The sequence below is a fragment of the Streptopelia decaocto genome (assembly GCF_964273445.1).
Source record: "Streptopelia decaocto genome assembly, contig: HAP1_SCAFFOLD_413, whole genome shotgun sequence".
Classification (NCBI taxonomy): Eukaryota; Metazoa; Chordata; class Aves; order Columbiformes; family Columbidae; genus Streptopelia; species Streptopelia decaocto.
This window is the reverse complement of record NW_028117182.1, coordinates 16795-38887: the sequence shown is the minus strand read 5'-3', so window position 1 is coordinate 38887 and position 22093 is coordinate 16795. Positions and strand designations below refer to the sequence as shown.

The 22093-nt window shown below is 61.8% G+C and overlaps 1 protein-coding gene across 1 annotated transcript in view; it reads left to right on the top strand.

Moving 5' to 3' along the window:
- The window catches only part of LOC309451837 (DNA polymerase delta catalytic subunit-like), a gene marked incomplete at its 3' end in the record, with an annotated part of 44385 nt that overhangs the window by 5576 nt on the left and 16716 nt on the right, over positions 1-22093 (top strand). The window contains exons 4-11 of the mRNA XM_082076530.1: positions 1855-2021; positions 3221-3325; positions 6660-6800; positions 13513-13623; positions 15032-15223; positions 18481-18569; positions 19703-19819; positions 20488-20601. Coding sequence (XP_081932656.1) covers positions 1855-2021; positions 3221-3325; positions 6660-6800; positions 13513-13623; positions 15032-15223; positions 18481-18569; positions 19703-19819; positions 20488-20601 — 1036 coding nt within the window. The remainder of the gene's footprint in view (positions 1-1854; positions 2022-3220; positions 3326-6659; positions 6801-13512; positions 13624-15031; positions 15224-18480; positions 18570-19702; positions 19820-20487; positions 20602-22093) is intronic.

Sequence of the window (22093 nt, the reverse complement as noted above, 5' to 3'; positions counted from 1 at the left end):
CAGGGACAGGGGGACATGGGACAGACAGGGGGACATGGGGGGACAGGGGGACATGGACAGACAGAGGGACAGTGGCTGGGGCTGCCCCCCCTGCGCCTGCTCAGCTTCGACATCGAGTGCGCGGGGAGGAAAGGTGGGACGGACAGACGGACATGGGGGGACAGGGGGACATGGGACAGACAGGGGGACATGGGAGGGACATGGGGACATTGGGGACATGGGACAGACGGGGGGACATTGTGGGGACAGGGGGACATGGGGACAGACAGAGGGACATGGGGGGACAGGGGGATATGGGGACATAGGACAGACAGGGGGACGTGGGACAGACAGGGGACAGGGGGACATGGGGGGACAGGGGGACATGGGGACAGGGGGACATGGGACAGACAGGGGGACACGGAGGGGACATGGGACAGACGGCGGAACAGGGGGATATGGGGACATGGGGACAGACAGGGGGACATGGGGGGACATGGGGACATGGGACAGACGGGGGGATATTGGGGACATGGGGACATTGGGGACATGGGGACAGACGGGGGGACATGGGGAGGACATGGGGACATGGGACAGACGGGGGGACATGGGGGGACATGGGGACATTGGGGACATGGGACAGACAGAGGGACATGGGGGGGACATGGGGACATTGGGGACATGGGACTTGGGGGTTCATGGGGGTATTGGTGTATCTGGGGGGGTTATTGGGGTTCAGGGGGTTATGGGGTGTCTATGGGGTTATTGGGGTGTCTATGGGGTGTCTATGGGGTTATGGGGTGTCTATGGGGTTATTGGGGTGTCTATGGGGTTATTGGGGTGTCTATGGGGTGTCTATGGGGTGTCTATGGGGTTATGGGGTGTCTATGGGGTTATTGGGGTGTCTATGGGGTGTCTATGGGGTTATTGGGGTGTCTATGGGGTGTCTATGGGGTTATGGGGTGTCTATGGGGTTATGGGGTGTCTATGGGGTGTCTATGGGGTTATGGGGTGTCTATGGGGTTATGGGGTGTCTATGGGGTGTCTATGGGGTTATGGGGTGTCTATGGGGTGTCTATGAGGTTATTGGGGTGTCTATGGTGTTATTGGGGTGTCTATGGGGTTATGGGGTGTCTATGGGGTTATGGGGTGTCTATGGGGTTATTGGGGTGTCTATGGGGTTATGGGGTGTCTATGGGGTTATTGGGGTGTCTATGGTGTTATTGGGGTGTCTATGGGGTGTCTATGGGGTGTCTATGGGGTTATTGGGGTGTCTATGGGGTGTCTATGGGGTTATTGGGGTGTCTACGGGGTTATTGGGGTGTCTATGGGGGGTTATTGGGGTGTCTATGGGGTTATTGGGGTGTCTATGGGGTTATGGGGTGTCTATGGGGTTATTGGGGTGTCTATGGGGTTATGGGGTGTCTATGGTGTCTATGGGGTTATTTTTGGGGTCCCCAGGCGTGTTCCCCGAGGCCGAGCGGGACCCCGTGATCACGGTGGGGGGTTATGGGGGTTATGGGGTGTCTATGGTGTTATTGGGGTGTCTATGGGGTTATGGGGTGTCCGGGGGGTTATGGGGTGTCTATGGGGGGTTATGGGGTGTCTATGGTGTCTATGGTGTTATTTTTGGGGTCCCCAGGCGTGTTCCCCGAGGCCGACTGTGACCCCGTGATCACGGTGGGGGGTTATGGGGTGTCTATGGGGTTATGGGGTGTCTATGGGGTTATGGGGTGTCTATGGTGTCTATAGCAGTTTTTGGGGTGTCCCCCCCAGGCGTGTTCCCCGAGGCCGACTGTGACCCCGTGATCACGGTGGGGGGTTATGGGGTGTCTATGATGTTATTGGGGTTCAATGGTGTTTTGGGGTCCCCAGGCGTGTTCCCCGAGGCCGACTGTGACCCCGTGATCACGGTGGGGGGGCTGGTGCAGCGCCAGGGGGACCCCGAGCCCTTCGTGCGCCTGGTGCTCACGCTGGGCACCTGCAGCGCCATCGCGGGGGCGCAGGTGTACAGCTTTGAGACGGAGCGGGAGCTGCTGCAGGTATCCATGGGGCAGCTATGGGGTGTCTATGGGGTGTCTATGGGGTGTCTATGGGGGGTCTGTGGGGTGTCTATGGTGCTCACGCTGGGCACCTGCAGCGCCATCGCGGGGGCGCAGGTCTGCAGCTTCGACACTGAGGAGGAGCTGCTGCGGGTGAGCTATGGGGTGTCTATGGGGTGAGCTATGGGGTGTCTATGGGGTGAGCTATGGGGTGTCTATGGGGCTGGGGGGTCTATGGGGCGCAGGTCTGCAGCTTCGAGACTGAGCGGGAGCTGCTGCAGGTATCTATGGGGCAGCTATGGGGCTGGGGGGTCTATGGGCTGAGCTATGGGGTGTCTATGGGGTGAGCTATGGGGCTGGGGGGTCTATGGGCTGAGCTATGGGGTGTCTATGGGGTGAGCTATGGGGCTGGGGGGTCTATGGGCTGAGCTATGGGGTGTCTATGGGGCAGCTATGGGGTCTATGGGGCTCAGGTGTGCAGCTTCGAGACCGAGGAGGAGCTGCTGCAGGTATCTATGGGGCAATCTGTGGGGTGTCTATGGGGCTGGGGGGTCTATGGGGTGAGCTATGGGGTGTCTATGGGGTGTCTATGGGGCTGGGGGGTCTATGGGGTGAGCTATGGGGCAGGCTATGGGGCACAGGTCTGCAGCTTCAGCACCGAGGAGGAGCTGCTGCAGGTGAGAATCTATGGGGTGAGCTATGGGGTGTCTATGGGGCTGGGGTGTCTATGGGGTGAGCTATGGGGCAATCTATGGGGTGTCTATGGTCTATGGGGCTGTGTGGTCTATGGGGCTCAGGTGTGCAGCTTTGAGACAGAGGAGGAGCTGCTGCAGGTATCCATGGGGCAGCTATGGGGTGAGCTATGGGGCTGGGGGATCTATGAGGGTCTATGGGACCTTGGGGAGGGTCTGGGGGGTCTGTGGGGCCTTGGGGGGGTCTATGGGGTCTATGGGGGTCTGTGGGGGTCTATGGGGGTCGGGGGGGGTTTGGGGGGTCTATGGGGGTCTATGGGGGTCTGTGGGGGTCTATGGGGGTCGGGGGGGTTTGGGGGGTCTATGGGGGTCTATGGGGGTCTGTGGGGGTCGGGGGGGGTTTGGAGGGTCTATGGGGGTCTATGGGGTTTTGGGGGGTCTATGGGGGTCTGGGGGGGTTTGGGGGGCTCTGGGGGTCCTGGGGTCCCCTGAGCCGTTGTCCCTCAGTCCTGGGCCGAGTTTGTGCGGCTGGTGGATCCCGACATCATCACCGGCTACAACATCCAGAACTTCGACCTGCCCTACCTGCTGCGCAGGGCTGAGGTGCTGCAGGTCAGACCCATAGACTGCCCCATAGCGACCCATAGACTGACCCACAGCGACCCATAGAGACCCATAGAGACCCATAACCCACCCCACAGAGACCCCCACCCTGCCCCCCATTGCCCAGCCCTGCCCTACCTGCTGCGCCGGGCAGAGGTGCTGCAGGTCAGACCCACAGCGACCCATAGACTGCCCCATAGCGACCCATAGAGACCCATAGAGACCCATAACCCACCCCACAGAGACCCATAACCCACCCCACAGAGACCCCCACCCTGCCCCCCATTGCCCAGCCCTGCCCTACCTGCTGCGGAGGGCAGAGGTGCTGCAGGTCAGACCCATAGTGACCCATAGCGACCCATAGCGACCCATAACCCACCCCACAGAGACCCCCACCCTGCCCCCATTGCCCAGCCCTGCCCTACCTGCTGCGCAGGGCAGAGGTGCTGCAGGTCAGACCCACAGCGACCCATAGAGACCCATAGAGACCCATAGACTGACCCATAGAGACCCCATAGACTGACCCACAGAGACCCATAGAGACCCATAACCCACCCCACAGAGACCCATAACCCACCCCACAGAGACCCCCACCCTGCCCCCCATTGCCCAGCCCTGCCCTACCTGCTGCGCAGGGCAGAGGTGCTGCAGGTCAGACCCACAGCGACCCATAGACTGCCCCATAGAGACCCATAGAGACCCATAGACTGACCCACAGAGACCCATAGAGACCCATAGACTGATCCACAGTGACCCCCACCCTGCCCCCCATTGCCCAGCCCTGCCCTACCTGCTGCGCCGGGCCGAGGTGCTCAAGGTCTGCCCCATAGACTGCCCACAGCGACCCATAGACTGACCCATAGACTGACCCACAGAGACCCATAGAGACCCATAGAGACCCATAGACTGACCCACAGAGACCCATAACCCACCCCACAGTGACCCCCACCCTGCCCCCATTGCCCAGCCCTGCCCTGCCTGCCGCGCCGGGCAGAGGTGCTCAAGGTCTGCCCCATAGCGACCCATAGCGACCCATAGACTGACCCACAGTGACCCATAGACTGCCCCATAGCGACCCACAGCACCCATAGACCGACCCACAGAGACCCATAGAGACCCATAACCCACCCCACAGAGACCCCCACCCTGCCCCCCATTGCCCAGCCCTGCCCTACCTGCTGCGCAGGGCAGAGGTGCTGCAGGTCAGACCCACAGCGACCCACAGCGACCCATAGACTGACCCACAGCGACCCATAGACTGACCCACAGTGACCCATAGCGACCCACAACCTGCCCCATAGAGACCCCAAACCTACCCCCCAAAACCCCCCGAGTGACCTCCCCAGGGTCCCCCATAGATCCCCCCAGCCCCATAGATCCCCCAGCCCCATAGATCCCCCAGCCCCACAGATCCCCCAGCCCCCCAGATCCCCCCCAGCCCCACAGATCCCCCCCAGCCCCACAGATCCCCCAGCCCCACAGATCCCCCAGCCCCACAGATCCCCCAGCCCCACAGATCCCCCCCAGCCCCACAGATCCCCCAGCCCCACAGATCCCCCTCGGCCCCACAGATCCCCCCAGCCCCACAGCTCCCCCCAGCCCCCCAAGTGCCCCCAGCCCCACAGTTCCCCCCCAGCCCCCCAAGTGCCCCCCAAGTGCCCCCAGCCCCACAGATCCCCCAGCCCCCCAGATCCCCCCCAGCCCCACAGATCCCCCAGCCCCACAGATGCCCCCAGCCCCACAGATCCCCCAGCCCCACAGATCCCCCCCAGCCCCCCAGATCCCCCCCAGCCCCACAGATCCCCCAGCCCCACAGATCCCCCAGCCCCACAGCTCCCCCCAGCCCCCCAAGTGCCCCCAGCCCCCCAGATCCCCCCCAGCCCCACAGATCCCCCCCAGCCCCACAGATCCCCCAGCCCCACAGATCCCCCAGCCCCACAGATCCCCCCAGCCCCACAGATCCCCCAGCCCCACAGATCCCCCCAGCCCCACAGATCCCCCCCAGCCCCACAGATCCCCCAGCCCCACAGATCCCCCTCGGCCCCACAGATCCCCCCAGCCCCACAGCTCCCCCCAGCCCCCCAAGTGCCCCCAGCCCCACAGTTCCCCCCCAGCCCCCCAAGTGCCCCCCAAGTGCCCCCAGCCCCACAGATCCCCCAGCCCCCCAGATCCCCCCCAGCCCCACAGATCCCCCAGCCCCACAGATGCCCCCAGCCCCACAGATCCCCCAGCCCCACAGACCCCCCCCAGCCCCCCAGATCCCCCCCAGCCCCACAGATCCCCCAGCCCCACAGATCCCCCAGCCCCACAGCTCCCCCCAGCCCCCCAAGTGCCCCCAGCCCCCCAGATCCCCCCCAGCCCCACAGATCCCCCCCAGCCCCCCAGATCCCCCCCAGCCCCACAGATCCCCCCCAGCCCCACAGATCCCCCAGCCCCACAGATCCCCCAGCCCCCCAGATCCCCCCAGCCCCACAGATGCCCCCAGCCCCACAGATGCCCCCCCAGCCCCACAGATCCCCCAGCCCCACAGATCCCCCATAGCCCCACAGATCCCCCAGCCCCATAGATCCCCCCCAGCCCCCCAGATCCCCCCAGCCCCATAGATCCCCCCCAGCCCCACAGATCCCCCCCAGCCCCACAGATCCCCCAGCCCCACAGATCCCCCAGCCCCACAGATCCCCCCCAGCCCCACAGATCCCCCAGCCCCACAGATCCCCCAGCCCCACAGATCCCCCCAGCCCCATAGATCCCCCCCAGCCCCATAGATCCCCCCAGCCCCACAGATCCCCCCCAGCCCCACAGTTCCCCCCCAGCCCCCCAAGTGCCCCCCAGATCCCCCAGCCCCACAGATCCCCCAGCCCCACAGATCCCCCCCAGCCCCACAGATCCCCCAGCCCCATAGATCCCCCCAGCCCCACAGATCCCCCCCAGCCCCACAGTTCCCCCCCAGCCCCCCAAGTGCCCCCCAGATCCCCCAGCCCCACAGATCCCCCCCAGCCCCACAGATCCCCCAGCCCCACAGATCCCCCAGCCCCACAGATCCCCCAGCCCCATAGATCCCCCCCAGCCCCACAGATCCCCCAGCCCCACAGATCCCCCAGCCCCACAGATCCCCCAGCCCCATAGATCCCCCAGCCCCACAGAACCCCCCAGCCCCACAGAACCCCCCAGCCCCACAGATGCCCCCAGCCCCACAGATGCCCCCAGCCCCCCAGACCCCCCCCAGCCCCCCAGATCCCCCAGCCCCACAGACCCCCCAGCCCCACAGATCCCCCAGCCCCCCAGATGCCCCAGCCCCCCAGATCCCCCAGCCCCCCAGCTGCCCCACGGCTGCCCCCCGCAGGTGCCGTCGTTCGCGCAGCTCGGGCGCATCCGCGGGCGCCGCTGCCGCGTGCGCGACGCCGCCTTCCAGTCCCGGCAGCTCGGCCGGCGCGAGGGGAAGGTGGTGCCCATGGACGGCAGGGTCGTCATGGACATGCTGCAGGTGGGGCGCTATGGGGCAGATATGGGGCTGGGGGGGAGCTATGGGGCTGGGGGGGAGCTATGGGGCTGGGGGACATGGGGGTGATGGGGGATATGGGGGTTATGGGGATATGGGGTTATGGGGGAAGGTGGTGCCCCTGGACGACAGGGTCGTCATGGACATGCTGCAGGTGGGGGGCGATCTATGGGGCACTATGGGGCGCTATGGGGCAGCTATGGGGCTGGGGGGGAGCTATGGGGCTGGGGGACATGGGGGTACATGGGGTGATGGGGTTATGGGGGAAGGGGGTGCCCATGGACGGCAGGGTCGTCATGGACATGCTGCAGGTGGGGCGCTATGGGGCAATCTATGGGGCAATCTATGGGGCTGGGGGGGAGCTATGGGGCTGGGGGGGAGCTATGGGGCTGGGGGACATGGGGGTGATGGGGGATATGGGGGTTATGGGGATATGGGGTTATGGGGGAAGGGGGTGCCCCTGGACGGCAGGGTCGTCATGGACATGCTGCAGGTGGGGCGCTATGGGGCAGCTATGGGGCGCTGTGGGGCGCTATGGGGCTGGGGGGGTGATGGGGGACATGGGGGTGATGGGGGATATGGGGTGATGGGGGAGGGTGGTGCCCATGGACGGCAGGGTCGTCATGGACATGCTGCAGGTGGGGCGCTATGGGGCAATCTATGGGGCTGGGGGGCAGCTATGGGGCTGGGGGACATGGGGGTACATGGGGGTGATGGGGTTATGGGGGAAGGGGGTGCCCATGGACGGCAGGGTCGTCATGGACATGCTGCAGGTGGGGCGCTATGGGGCGCTATGGGGCAGCTATGGGGCTGGGGGGGAGCTATGGGGCTGGGGGACATGGGGGTGGTGGGGGATATGGGGTGATGGGGGTGATGGGGGAAGGTGGTGCCCATGGACGGCAGGGTCGTCATGGACATGCTGCAGGTGGGGGGCGCTATGGGGCAATCTATGGGGCAGCTATGGGGCTGGGGGACATGGGGGTACATGGGGTGATGGGGTGATGGGGGAAGGGGATGCCCCTGGACGGCAGGGTTGTCATGGACATGCTGCAGGTGGGGGGCGATCTATGGGGCAGCTATAGGGCAGCTATGGGGCGCTATGGGGCAGCCGTGGGGCTGGGGGACATGGGGGTGATGGGGGATATGGGGGTTATGGGGGAAGGGGGTGCCCATGGACGGCAGGGTCGTCATGGACATGCTGCAGGTGGGGGCGATCTATGGGGCAATCTATGGGGCTGGGGGGGAGCTATGGGGCTGGGGGACATGGGGGTGATGGGGTTATGGGGATATGGGGTTATGGGGGAAGGGGGTGCCCCTGGACGGCAGGGTCATCATGGACATGCTGCAGGTGGGGGGCACTATGGGGCGCTATGGGGCAGCTATGGGGCTGGGGGGGTGATGGGGGTCATGGGGTGATGGGGTGATGGGGGGAAGGGGGTGCCCATGGACGGCAGGGTCGTCATGGACATGCTGCAGGTGGGGGCGATCTATGGGGCAGCTATGGGGCGCTATGGGGCAGCTGTGGGGCAGCTATGGGGCGCTATGGGGCGCTATGGGGCAGCTATGGGGCGCTATGGGGCAGCTATGGGGTGCTATGGGGCAGCTATGGGGCGCTATGGGGCAGCTATGGGGCAGCTATGGGGTGCTATGGGGCGCTATGGGGCAGCTATGGGGCAGCTATGGGGCAGCTATGGGGCAGCTATGGGGCGCTATGGGGCGCTATGGGGCGCTATGGGGCAGCTATGGGGCGCTATGGGGCGCTATGGGGCGCTATGGGGCAGCTATGGGGCAGCTATGGGGCAGCTATGGGGCGCTATGGGGCAGCTATGGGGCGCTATGGGGCGCTGTGGGGCAGCTATGGGGCGCTATGGGGCGCTGTGGGGCAGCTATGGGGCAGCTATGAGGCAGCTATGGGGCGCTATGGGGCGCTGTGGGGCAGCTATGGGGCGCTATGGGGCGCTATGGGGCAGCTATGGGGCGCTATGGGGCAGCTGTGGGGCGCTATGGGGTGCTATGGGGCGCTATGGGGCAGCGATGGGGCAGCTATGGGGCAGCTATGGGGCGCTATGGGGCAGCTATGGGGTGCTATGGGGCGCTATGGGGCAGCTATGGGGCGCTATGGGGCAGCTGTGGGGCGCTATGGGGTGCTATGGGGCGCTATGGGGCAGCGATGGGGCGCTATGGGGCGCTATGGGGCAGCTGTGGGGCGCTATGGGGCGCTATGGGGCGCTATGGGGCAGCTATGGGGCGCTATGGGGCAGCGATGGGGCAGCTATGGGGCGCTATGGGGCAGCTATGGGGCGCTATGGGGCAGCTGTGGGGCAGCTATGGGGCGCTATGGGGCGCTATGGGGCTGGGGGGGTCATGGGGGTCATTGGGTGTTGTGCTCCTGGGGCCTCAGGGCTGGGTTGGGCCTGTTTTGGGCCATTTTGGTGCAGTTTTGGCCCATTTTGATCCATTTCGGTGCAGTCTTGGGCTATTTTGGGTTATTCTGGGGGTATTTTGGGGTGTCCTGTGTGTATTTTGGGGTGTCCTGTCTGTATTTTGGGGTGTTTTGTTGGTATTTTGGGGTATTTTTGCCCCATTTTGCCATGTTTTGCAGCAGGAGCCCCAGCTGCGCTCCTGGGGCCTCAGGGCCTGTTTTGGGCCATTTTGGTGCAGTTTTGGCCCATTTTGATCCATTTTCGTGCAGTTTTGGGCTATTTTGGGTTATTCTGGGGGTATTTTGGGGTGTCCTGTGTGTATTTTGGGGTGTTTTGTTGGTATTTTGGGTATTTTCGCCCCATTTTGCCACGTTTTGCTGCAGGATCACAAGCTGCGCTCGTACAACCTCAGGGCCTGTTTTGGGCCATTTTGGTGCAGTTTTGGTCCATTTTGATCCATTTTCGTGCAGTTTTGGGCTATTTTGGGTTATTCTGGGGGTATTTTGGGGTGCCCTGTCTGTATTTTGGGGTGTTTTGTTGGTATTTTGGGGTATTTTTGCCCCATTTTGCCATGTTTTGCAGCAGGAGCCCCAGCTGCGCTCCTGGGGCCTCAGGGCCTGTTTTGGGCCCTTTTGGTGCAGTTTTGGCCCATTTTGATCCATTTTCGTGCAGTTTTGGGCTATTTTGGGTTATTCTGGGGGTATTTCGGGTGTCCTGTCTGTATTTTGGGGTCTTTTGTTGTTATTTTTGGTTGGTTTTGCCCATTTTTGCCCCATTTTGCCATGTTTTGCTGCGGGAGCCCCAGCTGCGCTCCTGGGGCCTCAGGGCCTGTTTTGGGCCATTTTGGTCCATTTTGGTGCCATTTTGGTCCATTTTGGTGCAGTTTTGGGGTATTTTGGGGTGCCCTGTCTGTATTTCGGGGTGTTTTGTTGTTATTTTTGGCCGTTTTTGCCCATTTTTGCCCCATTTTGCAGGTTTTGCTGCGGGAGCACGAGCTGCGCTCGTGCACCCTCAGGGCCTGTTTTGCGCCATTTTGGTCCATTTTGGTGCCATTTTGGTCCATTTTGGTGCAGTTTTGGGGTGTTTTGGTGCAGTTTTGGGGTATTTTGGGGTGCCCTGTCTGTATTTTGGGGTGTTTTGTTGTTATTTGTGGCCGTTTTTGCCCATTTTCACCCTGTTTTTGCAGGTTCTGCTGCGGGAGCACAAGCTGCGCTCGTGCACCCTCAGGGCCTGTTTGGTCCATTTTGGCCCATTTTGGTGCCATTTTGGTCCATTTTGGTGCCATTTTGGTCCATTTTGGTGCAGTTTTGGGGTATTTTGGGGTGCCCTGTCTGTATTTTGGGGTGTTTTGTTGTTATTTGTGGCCGGTTTTGCCCATTTTCACCCTGTTTTTGCAGGTTCTGCTGCGGGAGCACAAGCTGCGCTCGTGCACCCTCAGGGCCTGTTTGGTCCATTTTGGTCCATTTTGGTGCCATTTTGGTCCATTTTGGTGCAGTTTTGGGGTGTTTTGGTGCAGTTTTGGGGTATTTTGGGGTGCCCTGTCTGTATTTTGGGGTGTTTTGTTGTTATTTTTGGCCGGTTTTGCCCATTTTCGCCCCGTTTTGGCAGGTTCTGCTGCGGGAGCACAAGCTGCGCTCGTGCACCCTCAGGGCCTGTTTGGTCCATTTTGGTCCATTTTGGTGCCATTTTGGTCCATTTTGTTGCAGTTTTGGGGTATTTTGGGGTGCCCTGTCTGTATTTTGGGGTGTTTTGTTGTTATTTGTGGCCATTTTTGCCTATTTTCACCCTGTTTTTGCAGGTTTTGCTGTGGGAGCACAAGCTGCGCTCGTGCAGCCTCAGGGCCTGTTTGGTCCATTTTGGCCCATTTTGGTGCCATTTTGGTCCATTTTGGTGCAGTTTTGGGGTGTTTTGGTGCAGTTTTGGGGTGTTTGGGGGTGTTTTGGGGTATTTTGGGGTGTTTTGTTGTTATTTTGGGGAGTTTTTGCCCATTTTCGCCCCGTTTTGGCAGGTTCTGCTGCGGGAGCACCAGCTGCGCTCGTGCACCCTCAGGGCCTGTTTGGTCCATTTTGGTCCATTTTGGTGCCATTTTGGTCCATTTTGGTGCCATTTTGGTCCATTTTGGTGCAGTTTTGGGGTATTTTGGGGTGCCCTGTCTGTATTTTGGGGTGTTTTGTTGTTATTTTTGGCCGTTTTTGCCCATTTTCACCCCGTTTTTGCAGGTTCTGCTGCGGGAGCACAAGCTGCGCTCGTACAGCCTCAGGGCCTGTTTTGGGCCATTTTGGTCCATTTGGTGCCATTTTGGTCCATTTTGGTGCCATTTTGGTCCATTTTGGTGCAGTTTTGGGGTGTTTGGGGGTGTTTTGGGGTATTTTGGGGTGTTTTGTTGTTATTTTTGGGAGGTTTTGCCCATTTTTGCCCCGTTTTGGCAGGTCCTGCTGCGGGAGCACAAGCTGCGCTCGTGCACCCTCAGGGCCTGTTTGGTCCATTTTGGTCCATTTTGGTGCCATTTTGGCCCATTTTGGTGCCATTTTGGTCCATTTTGGTGCAGTTTTGGGGTATTTTGGGGTGTCCCGGGGGTATTTTGGGGTGTTTTGTTGTTATTTGTGGCCGTTTTTGCCCATTTTCGCCCCGTTTTGGCAGGTTCTGCTGCGGGAGCACAAGCTGCGCTCGTGCACCCTCAGGGCCTGTTTGGTCCATTTTGGTCCATTTTGGTGCCATTTTGGTCCATTTTGGTGCAGTTTTGGGGTGTTTTGGTGCAGTTTTGGGGTGTTTGGGGGTGTTTTGGGGTATTTTGGGGTGTTTTGTTGTTATTTTGGGGAGTTTTTGCCCATTTTCGCCCCGTTTTGGCAGGTTCTGCTGCGGGAGCACCAGCTGCGCTCGTGCACCCTCAGGGCCTGTTTGGTCCATTTTGGTCCATTTTGGTGCCATTTTGGTCCATTTTGGTGCCATTTTGGTCCATTTTGGTGCAGTTTTGGGGTATTTTGGGGTGCCCTGTCTGTATTTTGGGGTGTTTTGTTGTTATTTTTGGCCGTTTTTGCCCATTTTCACCCCGTTTTTGCAGGTTCTGCTGCGGGAGCACAAGCTGCGCTCGTACAGCCTCAGGGCCTGTTTTGGGCCATTTTGGTCCATTTGGTGCCATTTTGGTCCATTTTGGTGCCATTTTGGTCCATTTTGGTGCAGTTTTGGGGTGTTTGGGGGTGTTTTGGGGTATTTTGGGGTGTTTTGTTGTTATTTTTGGGAGGTTTTGCCCATTTTTGCCCCGTTTTGGCAGGTCCTGCTGCGGGAGCACAAGCTGCGCTCGTGCACCCTCAGGGCCTGTTTGGTCCATTTTGGTCCATTTTGGTGCCATTTTGGCCCATTTTGGTGCCATTTTGGTCCATTTTGGTGCAGTTTTGGGGTATTTTGGGGTGTCCCGGGGGTATTTTGGGGTGTTTTGTTGTTATTTGTGGCCGTTTTTGCCCATTTTCGCCCCGTTTTGGCAGGTTCTGCTGCGGGAGCACAAGCTGCGCTCGTGCACCCTCAGGGCCTGTTTGGTCCATTTTGGCGCCATTTTGGTCCATTTTGGTGCAGTTTTGGGGTATTTTGGGGTATTTTGGGGTGCCCTGTCTGTATTTTGGGGTCTTTTGTTGGTATTTTTGGCCGTTTTTGCCCATTTTCGCCCTGTTTTTGCAGGTTCTGCTGCGGGAGCACAAGCTGCGCTCGTGCACCCTCAGGGCCTGTTTGGTCCATTTTGGCCCATTTTGGTGCCATTTTGGTCCATTTTGGTGCCATTTTGGTCCATTTTGGTGCAGTTTTGGGGTATTTTGGGGTGCCCTGTCTGTATTTTGGGGTGTTTTGTTGTTATTTGTGGCCGTTTTTGCCCATTTTTGCCCCGTTTTGGCAGGTTCTGCTGCGGGAGCACAAGCTGCGCTCGTGCACCCTCAGGGCCTGTTTGGTCCATTTTGGTCCATTTTGGTGCCATTTTGGCCCATTTTGGTGCCTTTTTGGTCCATTTTGGTGCAGTTTTGGGGTATTTTGGGGTGCCCTGTCTGTATTTTGGGGTGTTTTGTTGTTATTTTTGGCCGTTTTTGCCCATTTTCGCCCCGTTTTGGCAGGTTCTGCTGCGGGAGCACAAGCTGCGCTCGTACAGCGTCAGGGCCTGTTTGGTCCATTTTGGTGCCATTTTGGTCCATTTTGGTGCAGTTTTGGGGTGTTTTGGGGTGCCCTGTCTGTATTTTGGGGTGTTTTGTTGTTATTTTTGGCCGTTTCAGCCCGTTTTGGCCCCGTTTTGGCAGGTTCTGCTGCGGGAGCACAAGCTGCGCTCGTACAGCCTCAACGCGGTCAGCGCCCATTTCCTGCGCGAGCAGAAGGAGGACGTGGCGCCCGCCGTCATCGCCGACCTGCAGGTGGCGCCGTGTCCCCAACGTCCCCAATGTCCCCAGTGTCCCCAATGGGGTCCCCAATGTCCCCCGTGGCCCCAATGGTGGCCCCAGTGTCCCCAATGGTGGCCCCAATGGTGTCCCCAGTGTCCCCAGTGGTGTCCCCAATGGTGTCCCCAATGGTGGCCCCAATGGTGTCCCCAGTGGTGTCCCCAATGGTGTCCCCAATGTCCCCAATGGTGGCCCCAACGTCCCCAGTGTCCCCAGTGTCCCCAGTGTCCCCAATGGTGTCCCCAGTGTCCCCCCATGTGTCCCCATGTCCCCCCATGTCCATCCCGTGTCTCTGCTGTGTCCCCCCATGTCCCCCCAGTGTCCTTACATGTCCCCAACGTTTCTCCTCATTGTCCACATTTCCCCCAGTGTCCCCATGTCCCCCCATGTCCCCCTTGTCCCCCATCACCCCACTGCCCCCATTGCCCCCATTGTCCCCAATGTCCCCATCGCCCCCATCGCCCCCATTGTCCCCATCGCCCCCATCGCCCCCAATGCCCCCATTGTCCCCATTGTCCCCATTGTCCCCATTGTCCCCATTGTCCCCATTGTCCCCATTGCCCCCAATGTCCCCAATGTCCCCGATGTCCCCATTGCCCCCATTGCCCCCAATGTCCCCATTGCCCCCAATGTCCCCATCGCCCCCATCGCCCCCATTGCCCCCATTGTCCCCCAATGTCCCCATCGCCCCCATTACCCTCATTACCCCCATTGCCCCCATTGCCCCCAATGTCCCCATTGTCCCCATTGTCCCCATTGCCCCCATTGCCCCCATTGCCCCCAATGTCCCCAATGTCCCCAATGTCCCCGATGTCCCCATCACCCCCATTGCCCCCAATGTCCCCATTGCCCCCAATGTCCCCATTGTCCCCAATGCCCCCATTGTCCCCAATGTCCCCATTGCCCCCATCGCCCCCATCACCCCACTGCCCCCAATGTCCCCAATGTCCCCATTGTCCCCATCGCCCCCATCGCCCCCAATGCCCCCATTGTCCCCAATGTCCCCATCGCCCCCATTACCCTCATTACCCCCAATGTCCCCATTACCCCCAATGTCCCCATTGCCCCCAATGTCCCCATTGTCCCCATTGTCCCCATCACCCCCATCGCCCCCAATGTCCCCATCACCCCCAATGTCCCCATTGCCCCCAATGTCCCCATTGCCCCCATTGCCCCCATTGTCCCCATTGCCCCCATTGTCCCCATTGTCCCAATGTCCCCATTGCCCCCAATGTCCCCATCGCCCCCAATGTCCCCATCGCCCCCATTGCCCCCAATGTCCCCATCGTCCCCATCGCCCCCATTGCCCCCATCACCCCCAATGTCCCCACTGTCCCCATTGCCCCCAATGTCCCCAACGTCCCCAATGTCCCCATGTCCCCAGAACGGCTCCGCGGTCACCCGCCGCCGCCTGGCCGTGTACTGCCTGAAGGACGCGGTGCTGCCGCTGCGGCTGCTGGAGCGGCTGATGGTGCTGGTGACGCAGGTGGAGATGGCGCGTGTCACCGGCGTCCCCCTGCGCTACCTGCTCACCCGCGGACAGCAGGTCAAGGTCGTGTCGCAGCTGCTCCGGCAGGTCGGGACAATGGGGACATGGGGGGATATGGGGGACAATGGGGACATGGGGGACAATGGGGACATGGGGGGATATGGGGGACAATGGGGATATGGGGGACAATGGGGACATGGGGGGATATGGGGGACAATGGGGACATGGGGGACATGGGGGGATATGGGGGACAATGGGGACATGGGGGACAATGGGGACATGGGGGGATATGGGGGACAATGGGGACATGGGGGACAATGGGGACATGGGGGGATATGGGGGACATGGGGACAATGGGGGATACGGGGACATGGGGGGATATGGGGGACAATGGGGACATGGGGGGATATGGGGGACAATGGGGACATGGGGGACAATGGGGACATGGGGGGATATGGGGGACAATGGGGATATGGGGGACAATGGGGACATGGGGGGATATGGGGACAATGGGGACATGTGGGACAATGGGGACATGGGGGGATATGGGGGACAATGGGGATATGGGGGACAATGGGGATATGGGGGACAATGGGGACATGGGGGGATATGGGGGACAATGGGGACATGGGGGACAATGGGGACATGGGGGACATGGGGGGATATGGGGGACAATGGGGACATGGGGGGACAATGGGGACCTGGGGGGATATGGGGGACAATGGGGACATGGGGGACAATGGGGACATGGGGGGACAATGGGGACATGGGGGGATATGGGGGACAATGGGGACATGGGGACAATGGGGACATGGGGGGATATGGGGGACAATGGGGATATGGGGGACAATGGGGACATGGGGGGACAATGGGGACATTGGGGGACATGGGGGGATATGGGGGACAATGGGGATATGGGGGACATGGGGACATTGGGGGACAATGGGGACATGGGGGGATATGGGGGACAATGGGGATATGGGGGACATGGGGGGATATGGGGGACAATGGGGACATGGGGGACAATGGGGACATGGGGGGACAATGGGGACATGGGGGGATATGGGGGACAATGGGGATATGGGGGACATGGGGGGATATGGGGGACAATGGGGACATGGGGGGACAATGGGGACATTGGGGGACATGGGGGGATATGGGGGACAATGGGGACATGGGGGACATGGGGGGATATGGGGGACAATGGGGACATGGGGGGACAATGGGGACATGGGGGGATATGGGGACATGGGGGGATATGGGGGACATTGGGGGACATGGGGGGATATGGGGGACAATGGGGATATGGGGGACAATGGGGATATGGGGGGATATGGGGGACAATGGGGACATGGGGGGATATGGGGGACAATGGGGATATGGGGGACAATGGGGACATGGGGGGATATGGGGGACAATGGGGACATGGGGGGATATGGGGGACAATGGGGATATGGGGGACAATGGGGACATGGGGGGATATGGGGGACAATGGGGACATGGGGGATATGGGGGACATTGGGGGACATGGGGGGATATGGGGACAATGGGGACATGGGGGGATATGGGGGACAATGGGGATATGGGGGACAATGGGGACATGGGGGGACAATGGGGACATGGGGGGATATGGGGGACAATGGGGATATGGGGGGATATGGGGACATGGGGGGATATGGGGGGACAATGGGGACATGGGGGGACATGGGGGACAGGGGGGGACATGGGGGGATATGGGGGACAGGGGGACATGGGGGATATGGGGGACAATGGGGACATGGGGGGATATGGGGGACAATGGGGACATGGGGGGATATGGGGGACAATGGGGACATGGGGGATGGGGGGACATTGGGGGATATGGGGACATGGGGGACAATGGGGACATGGGGGGATATGGGGACATGGGGGGATATGGGGGACAATGGGGACATGGGGGGATATGGGGACATGGGGGGATATGGGGGACAATGGGGACATGGGGGATATGGGGGACATTGGGGGACATGGGGGGATATGGGGACAATGGGGACATGGGGGGATATGGGGGACAATGGGGATATGGGGGACAATGGGGACATGGGGGGACAATGGGGACATGGGGGGATATGGGGGACAATGGGGACATGGGGGGATATGGGGGACAATGGGGACATGGGGGGATATGGGGGACAATGGGGACATGGGGGATATGGGGGACATTGGGGGACATGGGGGGATATGGGGACAATGGGGACATGGGGGGATATGGGGGACAATGGGGATATGGGGGACAATGGGGACATGGGGGGACAATGGGGACATGGGGGCATATGGGGGACAATGGGGACATGGGGGGATATGGGGGACAATGGGGACATGGGGGATGGGGGGACATTGGGGGATATGGGGACATGGGGGACAATGGGGACATGGGGGGATATGGGGACATGGGGGGATATGGGGGACAATGGGGACATGGGGGATATGGGGGACAATGGGGACATGGGGGACATGGGGGGATATGGGGACAATGGGGATATGGGGGACAATGGGGACATGGGGGGATATGGGGGACAATGGGGACATGGGGGACATGGGGGGATATGGGGGACAATGGGGATATGGGGGACAATGGGGACATGGGGGGATATGGGGGACAATGGGGATATGGGGGGACAATGGGGACATGGGGGGACATGGGGGACAGGGGGGGACATGGGGGACATTGGGGGACATGGGGGGATATGGGGACATGGGGATATAGGAAAATGGGGGGACAAGGGGACGTAGGGGGCAGGGGGACATGGGACAATGGGGTCATGGGGCCATCAGGGGGGACTTGGTGGGGGTGATGGGGGGTCGGGGGGGGATCAGTGTCCCCAGGGGTATCAATGGGGGGATCGGGGGGTCAGTGGTGGGGTCAGGGGGGGGTCGGTGTTCCCGGGGGGGCCAGGGGGGGGTCAGTGTCCCCAGGGGTGTCAATGGGGGGGTCAGGGGGGGTCAATGGGGGTGTCAGGGGGTGTCAATGGGGGGGGTCAGGGGGTGTCCCCAGGGGGGTCAGTGGGGGGGTCGGGGGTCCCAGGTGTCCCTGTGGGTGTCAATGGGGAGGTCAGGGGGGACCAGTGGGGGGTCGGGGGGGTCAGTGACCCCAGGGGGGTCAATGGGGGGGTCAGGGGGGGTCAATGGGGGGGTTGGGGGCGGTCAGTGTTCCCGGGGGGGTCAATGGGGGGGTCAATGGGGGGGGTCACTGGGGGGGTCAGTGTCCCCAGGGGGGTCAATGGGGGGGTCAGGGGGGGTCAATGGGGGGGTCAGGGGGGGTCAATGGGGGGGTCAGGGGGGGTCACTGGTGTCCCTGTCCCCAGGCCATGTCCGAGGACCTGCTGATGCCGGTGGTTCGCTCCGAGGGGGGGGAGGACTACGAGGGGGCCACCGTCATCGAGCCCATCAAGGGGTGAGTGGGACCCCCAAACCCCCCCCGGGACCCCCAGGGCCCACTGAGACCCCTCACCCCCATTTTACCCCCCCATGTCCCCCTATGATCCCCCATGTCCCCATGTGACCCCCATGTCCCCATGTGACCCCCATGTCCCCATGTGACCCCCATGTCCTCATGTGACCCCTGTGACCCCCCATGTCCCCATGTGACCCCCCATGTCCCCATGTGACCCCCCATGTCCTCATGTGACCCCCATGTCCTCATGTCCCCCTATGACCCCCCATGTCCCCCTGTGACCCCCCATGTCCGCATGTGACCCCCCATGTCCCCCTGTGACCCCCATGTCCCCCTGTGACCCCCATGTCCTCATGTGACCCCCATGTCCTCATGTCCCCCTATGACCCCCCATGTCCCCCTGTGACCCCCCATGTCCGCATGTGACCCCCCATGTCCCCCTGTGACCCCCATGTCCCCCTGTGACCCCCATGTCCTCATGTGACCCCCATGTCCTCATGTCCCCCTGTGACCCCCATGTCCGCATGTGACCCCCATGTCCCCATGTGACCCCCATGACCCCTCTGACCTCCATGTCCCCTGTGTCCTCATGTGACCCCCATGACCCCTCATGACCCCATGTCCCCGTGTGACCTCCCTGACCCCTCTGACCCCCATGTCCCCCCATGTCCCCCTGTGACCCCCATGTCCCCATGTGACCCCCATGTCCTCATGTCCCCCTGTGACCCCCATGTCCCCCTGTGACCCCCATGTCCCCATGTGACCCCCATGTCCCTGTGACCCCCTAATCCCCATGTCCCCCCATATCCCCCTGTGACCCCCATGTCCCCATGTGACCCCTGTGACCCCCATATCCCCCTGTGACCCCCATGTCCCCATGTGACCCCCTAATCCCCATGTCCCCCCATATTCCCCTGGGACCCCCATGTCCCTGTGCGACCCCTGTGACCCCCATGTCCCCCTGTAACCCCCAACCCCCATTTTGCCCCATGACCCCCCACGTACCCCCTCAAAATGCCCCCTGCGCCCCCCTTGCCCCAACCTTGACCCCACCTTGCCCCGCCCTTGACCTCACCTTGACCCGCCCCTGACCTGACCTTGACCCCTGCCCCCCCCCCCCCCCCCCCCCGCAGCTACTACGACACCCCCATCGTGACCTTGGACTTCTCGTCGCTGTACCCGTCGATCATGATGGCGCACAACCTGTGCTACACCACCCTGCTGCCCCCCGGGGGGCTGCAGCGCTTCGGGTGGGTACCCCAAAACTGCCCTGCACCCCAAAACTGTGCTACACCCCCCTGCTGCCCCCCGGGGGGCTGCAGCGCTCCGGGTGGGTATGGGGGGGCACTGGGGGGCACTGGGGGTCAGTGTGTCCCCCCATGTCCCCCTGTGTCCCCTGTCCCCTGGGTGTCCCCTGAGGATGTCACATGCACCCCATGTACTGGGATGTACTGGGGGTCACTGGGATGCACTGGGGGTCACTGGGATGTACTGGGGGGCACTGGGGTCACTGAGGTCGGTGTCCCCCGTGTCCCCCCCAGGCTGACCCTCGATGATGTCACATGCACCCCATGTGCTGGGGGGACACTGGGGGTCACTGGGATGTACTGGGGGTCACTGGGGGTCACTGGGGTCACTGAGGTCGGTGTCCCCCGTGTCCCCCCAGGCTGACCCTTGATGACGTCACATGCACCCCATGTGCTGGGGGGACACTGGGGGTCACTGGGATGTACTGGGGGTCACTGGGGGTCACTGGGGTCACTGAGGTCGGTGTCCCCCCCGTGTCCCCCCAGGCTGACCCTCGATGACGTCACCCACAACCCATGTACTGGGGGGGCACTGGGATGTACTGGGGGGGCACTGGGGTGCACTGGGGGTCAGTGGGGTCACTGGGGTCACTGTCCCCTTTGTCCCCCAGGCTGACCGCGGATGACGTCACGCGCACCCCCACCGGGGAGCTGTTTGTCCGTCCGTCCGTGCGGCGGGGGCTGCTGCCCCGCGTGCTGGAGGGGCTGCTGGGGGCGCGCGCCAGGTGGGACAATGGGGGGACATGGGGACAATGGGGGGACAGGGGGACATGGGGGGGACATGGGGACATCGGGGGGATATGGGGACAGGGGGACAATGGGGACACTGGGGGGACATGGGGATGTGGGGACAGGGTGACAGGGGACATGGGGACACAGGGACTTGGGGCCATGGGGACATTGCAGGGGGCATGGGGTCTGTGGGGGTCCCCAAGGGGCCGTGTGTCTGTGTGTCCATGTGTCCGTCTGTCCGCAGGGTGAAGGCGGAGCTCAAACAGGAGCAGGACCCGTGTGTCCGTGTGTCTCAGTGTGTCCGTCTGTCTGTCCGCAGGGTGAAGGCGGAGCTCAAACAGGAGCAGGACCCGTGTGTCCGTGTGTCTGTCTCACCGTGTCTGTCTGTCTGTCCGCAGGGTGAAGGCGGAGCTCAAACAGGAGCAGGACCCGTGTGTCCGTGTGTCTGTCTCACTGTCCGTCCGTCTGTCCGCAGGGTGAAGGCGGAGCTCAAACAGGAGCAGGACCCGTGTGTCCGTGTGTCTCACTGTCCGTCTGTCTGTCCGCAGGGTGAAGGCGGAGCTCAAACAGGAGCAGGACCCGTGTGTCCGTGTGTCTCACTGTCCGTCTGTCTGTCCGCAGGGTGAAGGCGGAGCTCAAACAGGAGCAGGACCCGTGTGTCCGTGTGTCTCACTGTCTGTCCGTCTGTCTGTCCGCAGGGTGAAGGCGGAGCTCAAACAGGAGCAGGACCCGTGTGTCCGTGTGTCTCACTGTCCGTCTGTCTGTCCGCAGGGTGAAGGCGGAGCTCAAACAGGAGCAGGACCCGTGTGTCCGTGTGTCTGTCTCACTGTCTGTCCGTCTGTCCGCAGGGTGAAGGCGGAGCTCAAACAGGAGCAGGACCCGTGTGTCCGTGTGTCTCAGTGTGTCCGTGTGTCTGTCCGCAGGGTGAAGGCGGAGCTCAAACAGGAGCAGGACCCGTGTGTCCGTGTGTCTCACTGTCCGTCTGTCTGTCCGCAGGGTGAAGGCGGAGCTCAAACAGGAGCAGGACCCGTGTGTCCGTGTGTCTCACTGTCCGTCTGTCTGTCCGCAGGGTGAAGGCGGAGCTCAAACAGGAGCAGGACCCGTGTGTCCGTGTGTCTCACTGTCCGTCTGTCTGTCCGCAGGGTGAAGGCGGAGCTCAAACAGGAGCGGGACCCGTGTGTCCGTGTGTCTGTCTCACTGTCTGTCCGTCTGTCTGTCCGCAGGGTGAAGGCGGAGCTCAAACAGGAGCAGGACCCGTGTGTCCGTGTGTCTCACTGTCTGTCCGTCTGTCTGTCCGCAGGGTGAAGGCGGAGCTCAAACAGGAGCAGGACCCGTGTGTCCGTGTGTCTCACTGTCCGTGTGTCTGTCCGCAGGGTGAAGGCGGAGCTCAAACAGGAGCAGGACCCGTGTGTCCGTGTGTCTGTCTCACTGTCCGTCCGTCTGTCCGCAGGGTGAAGGCGGAGCTCAAACAGGAGCAGGACCCGT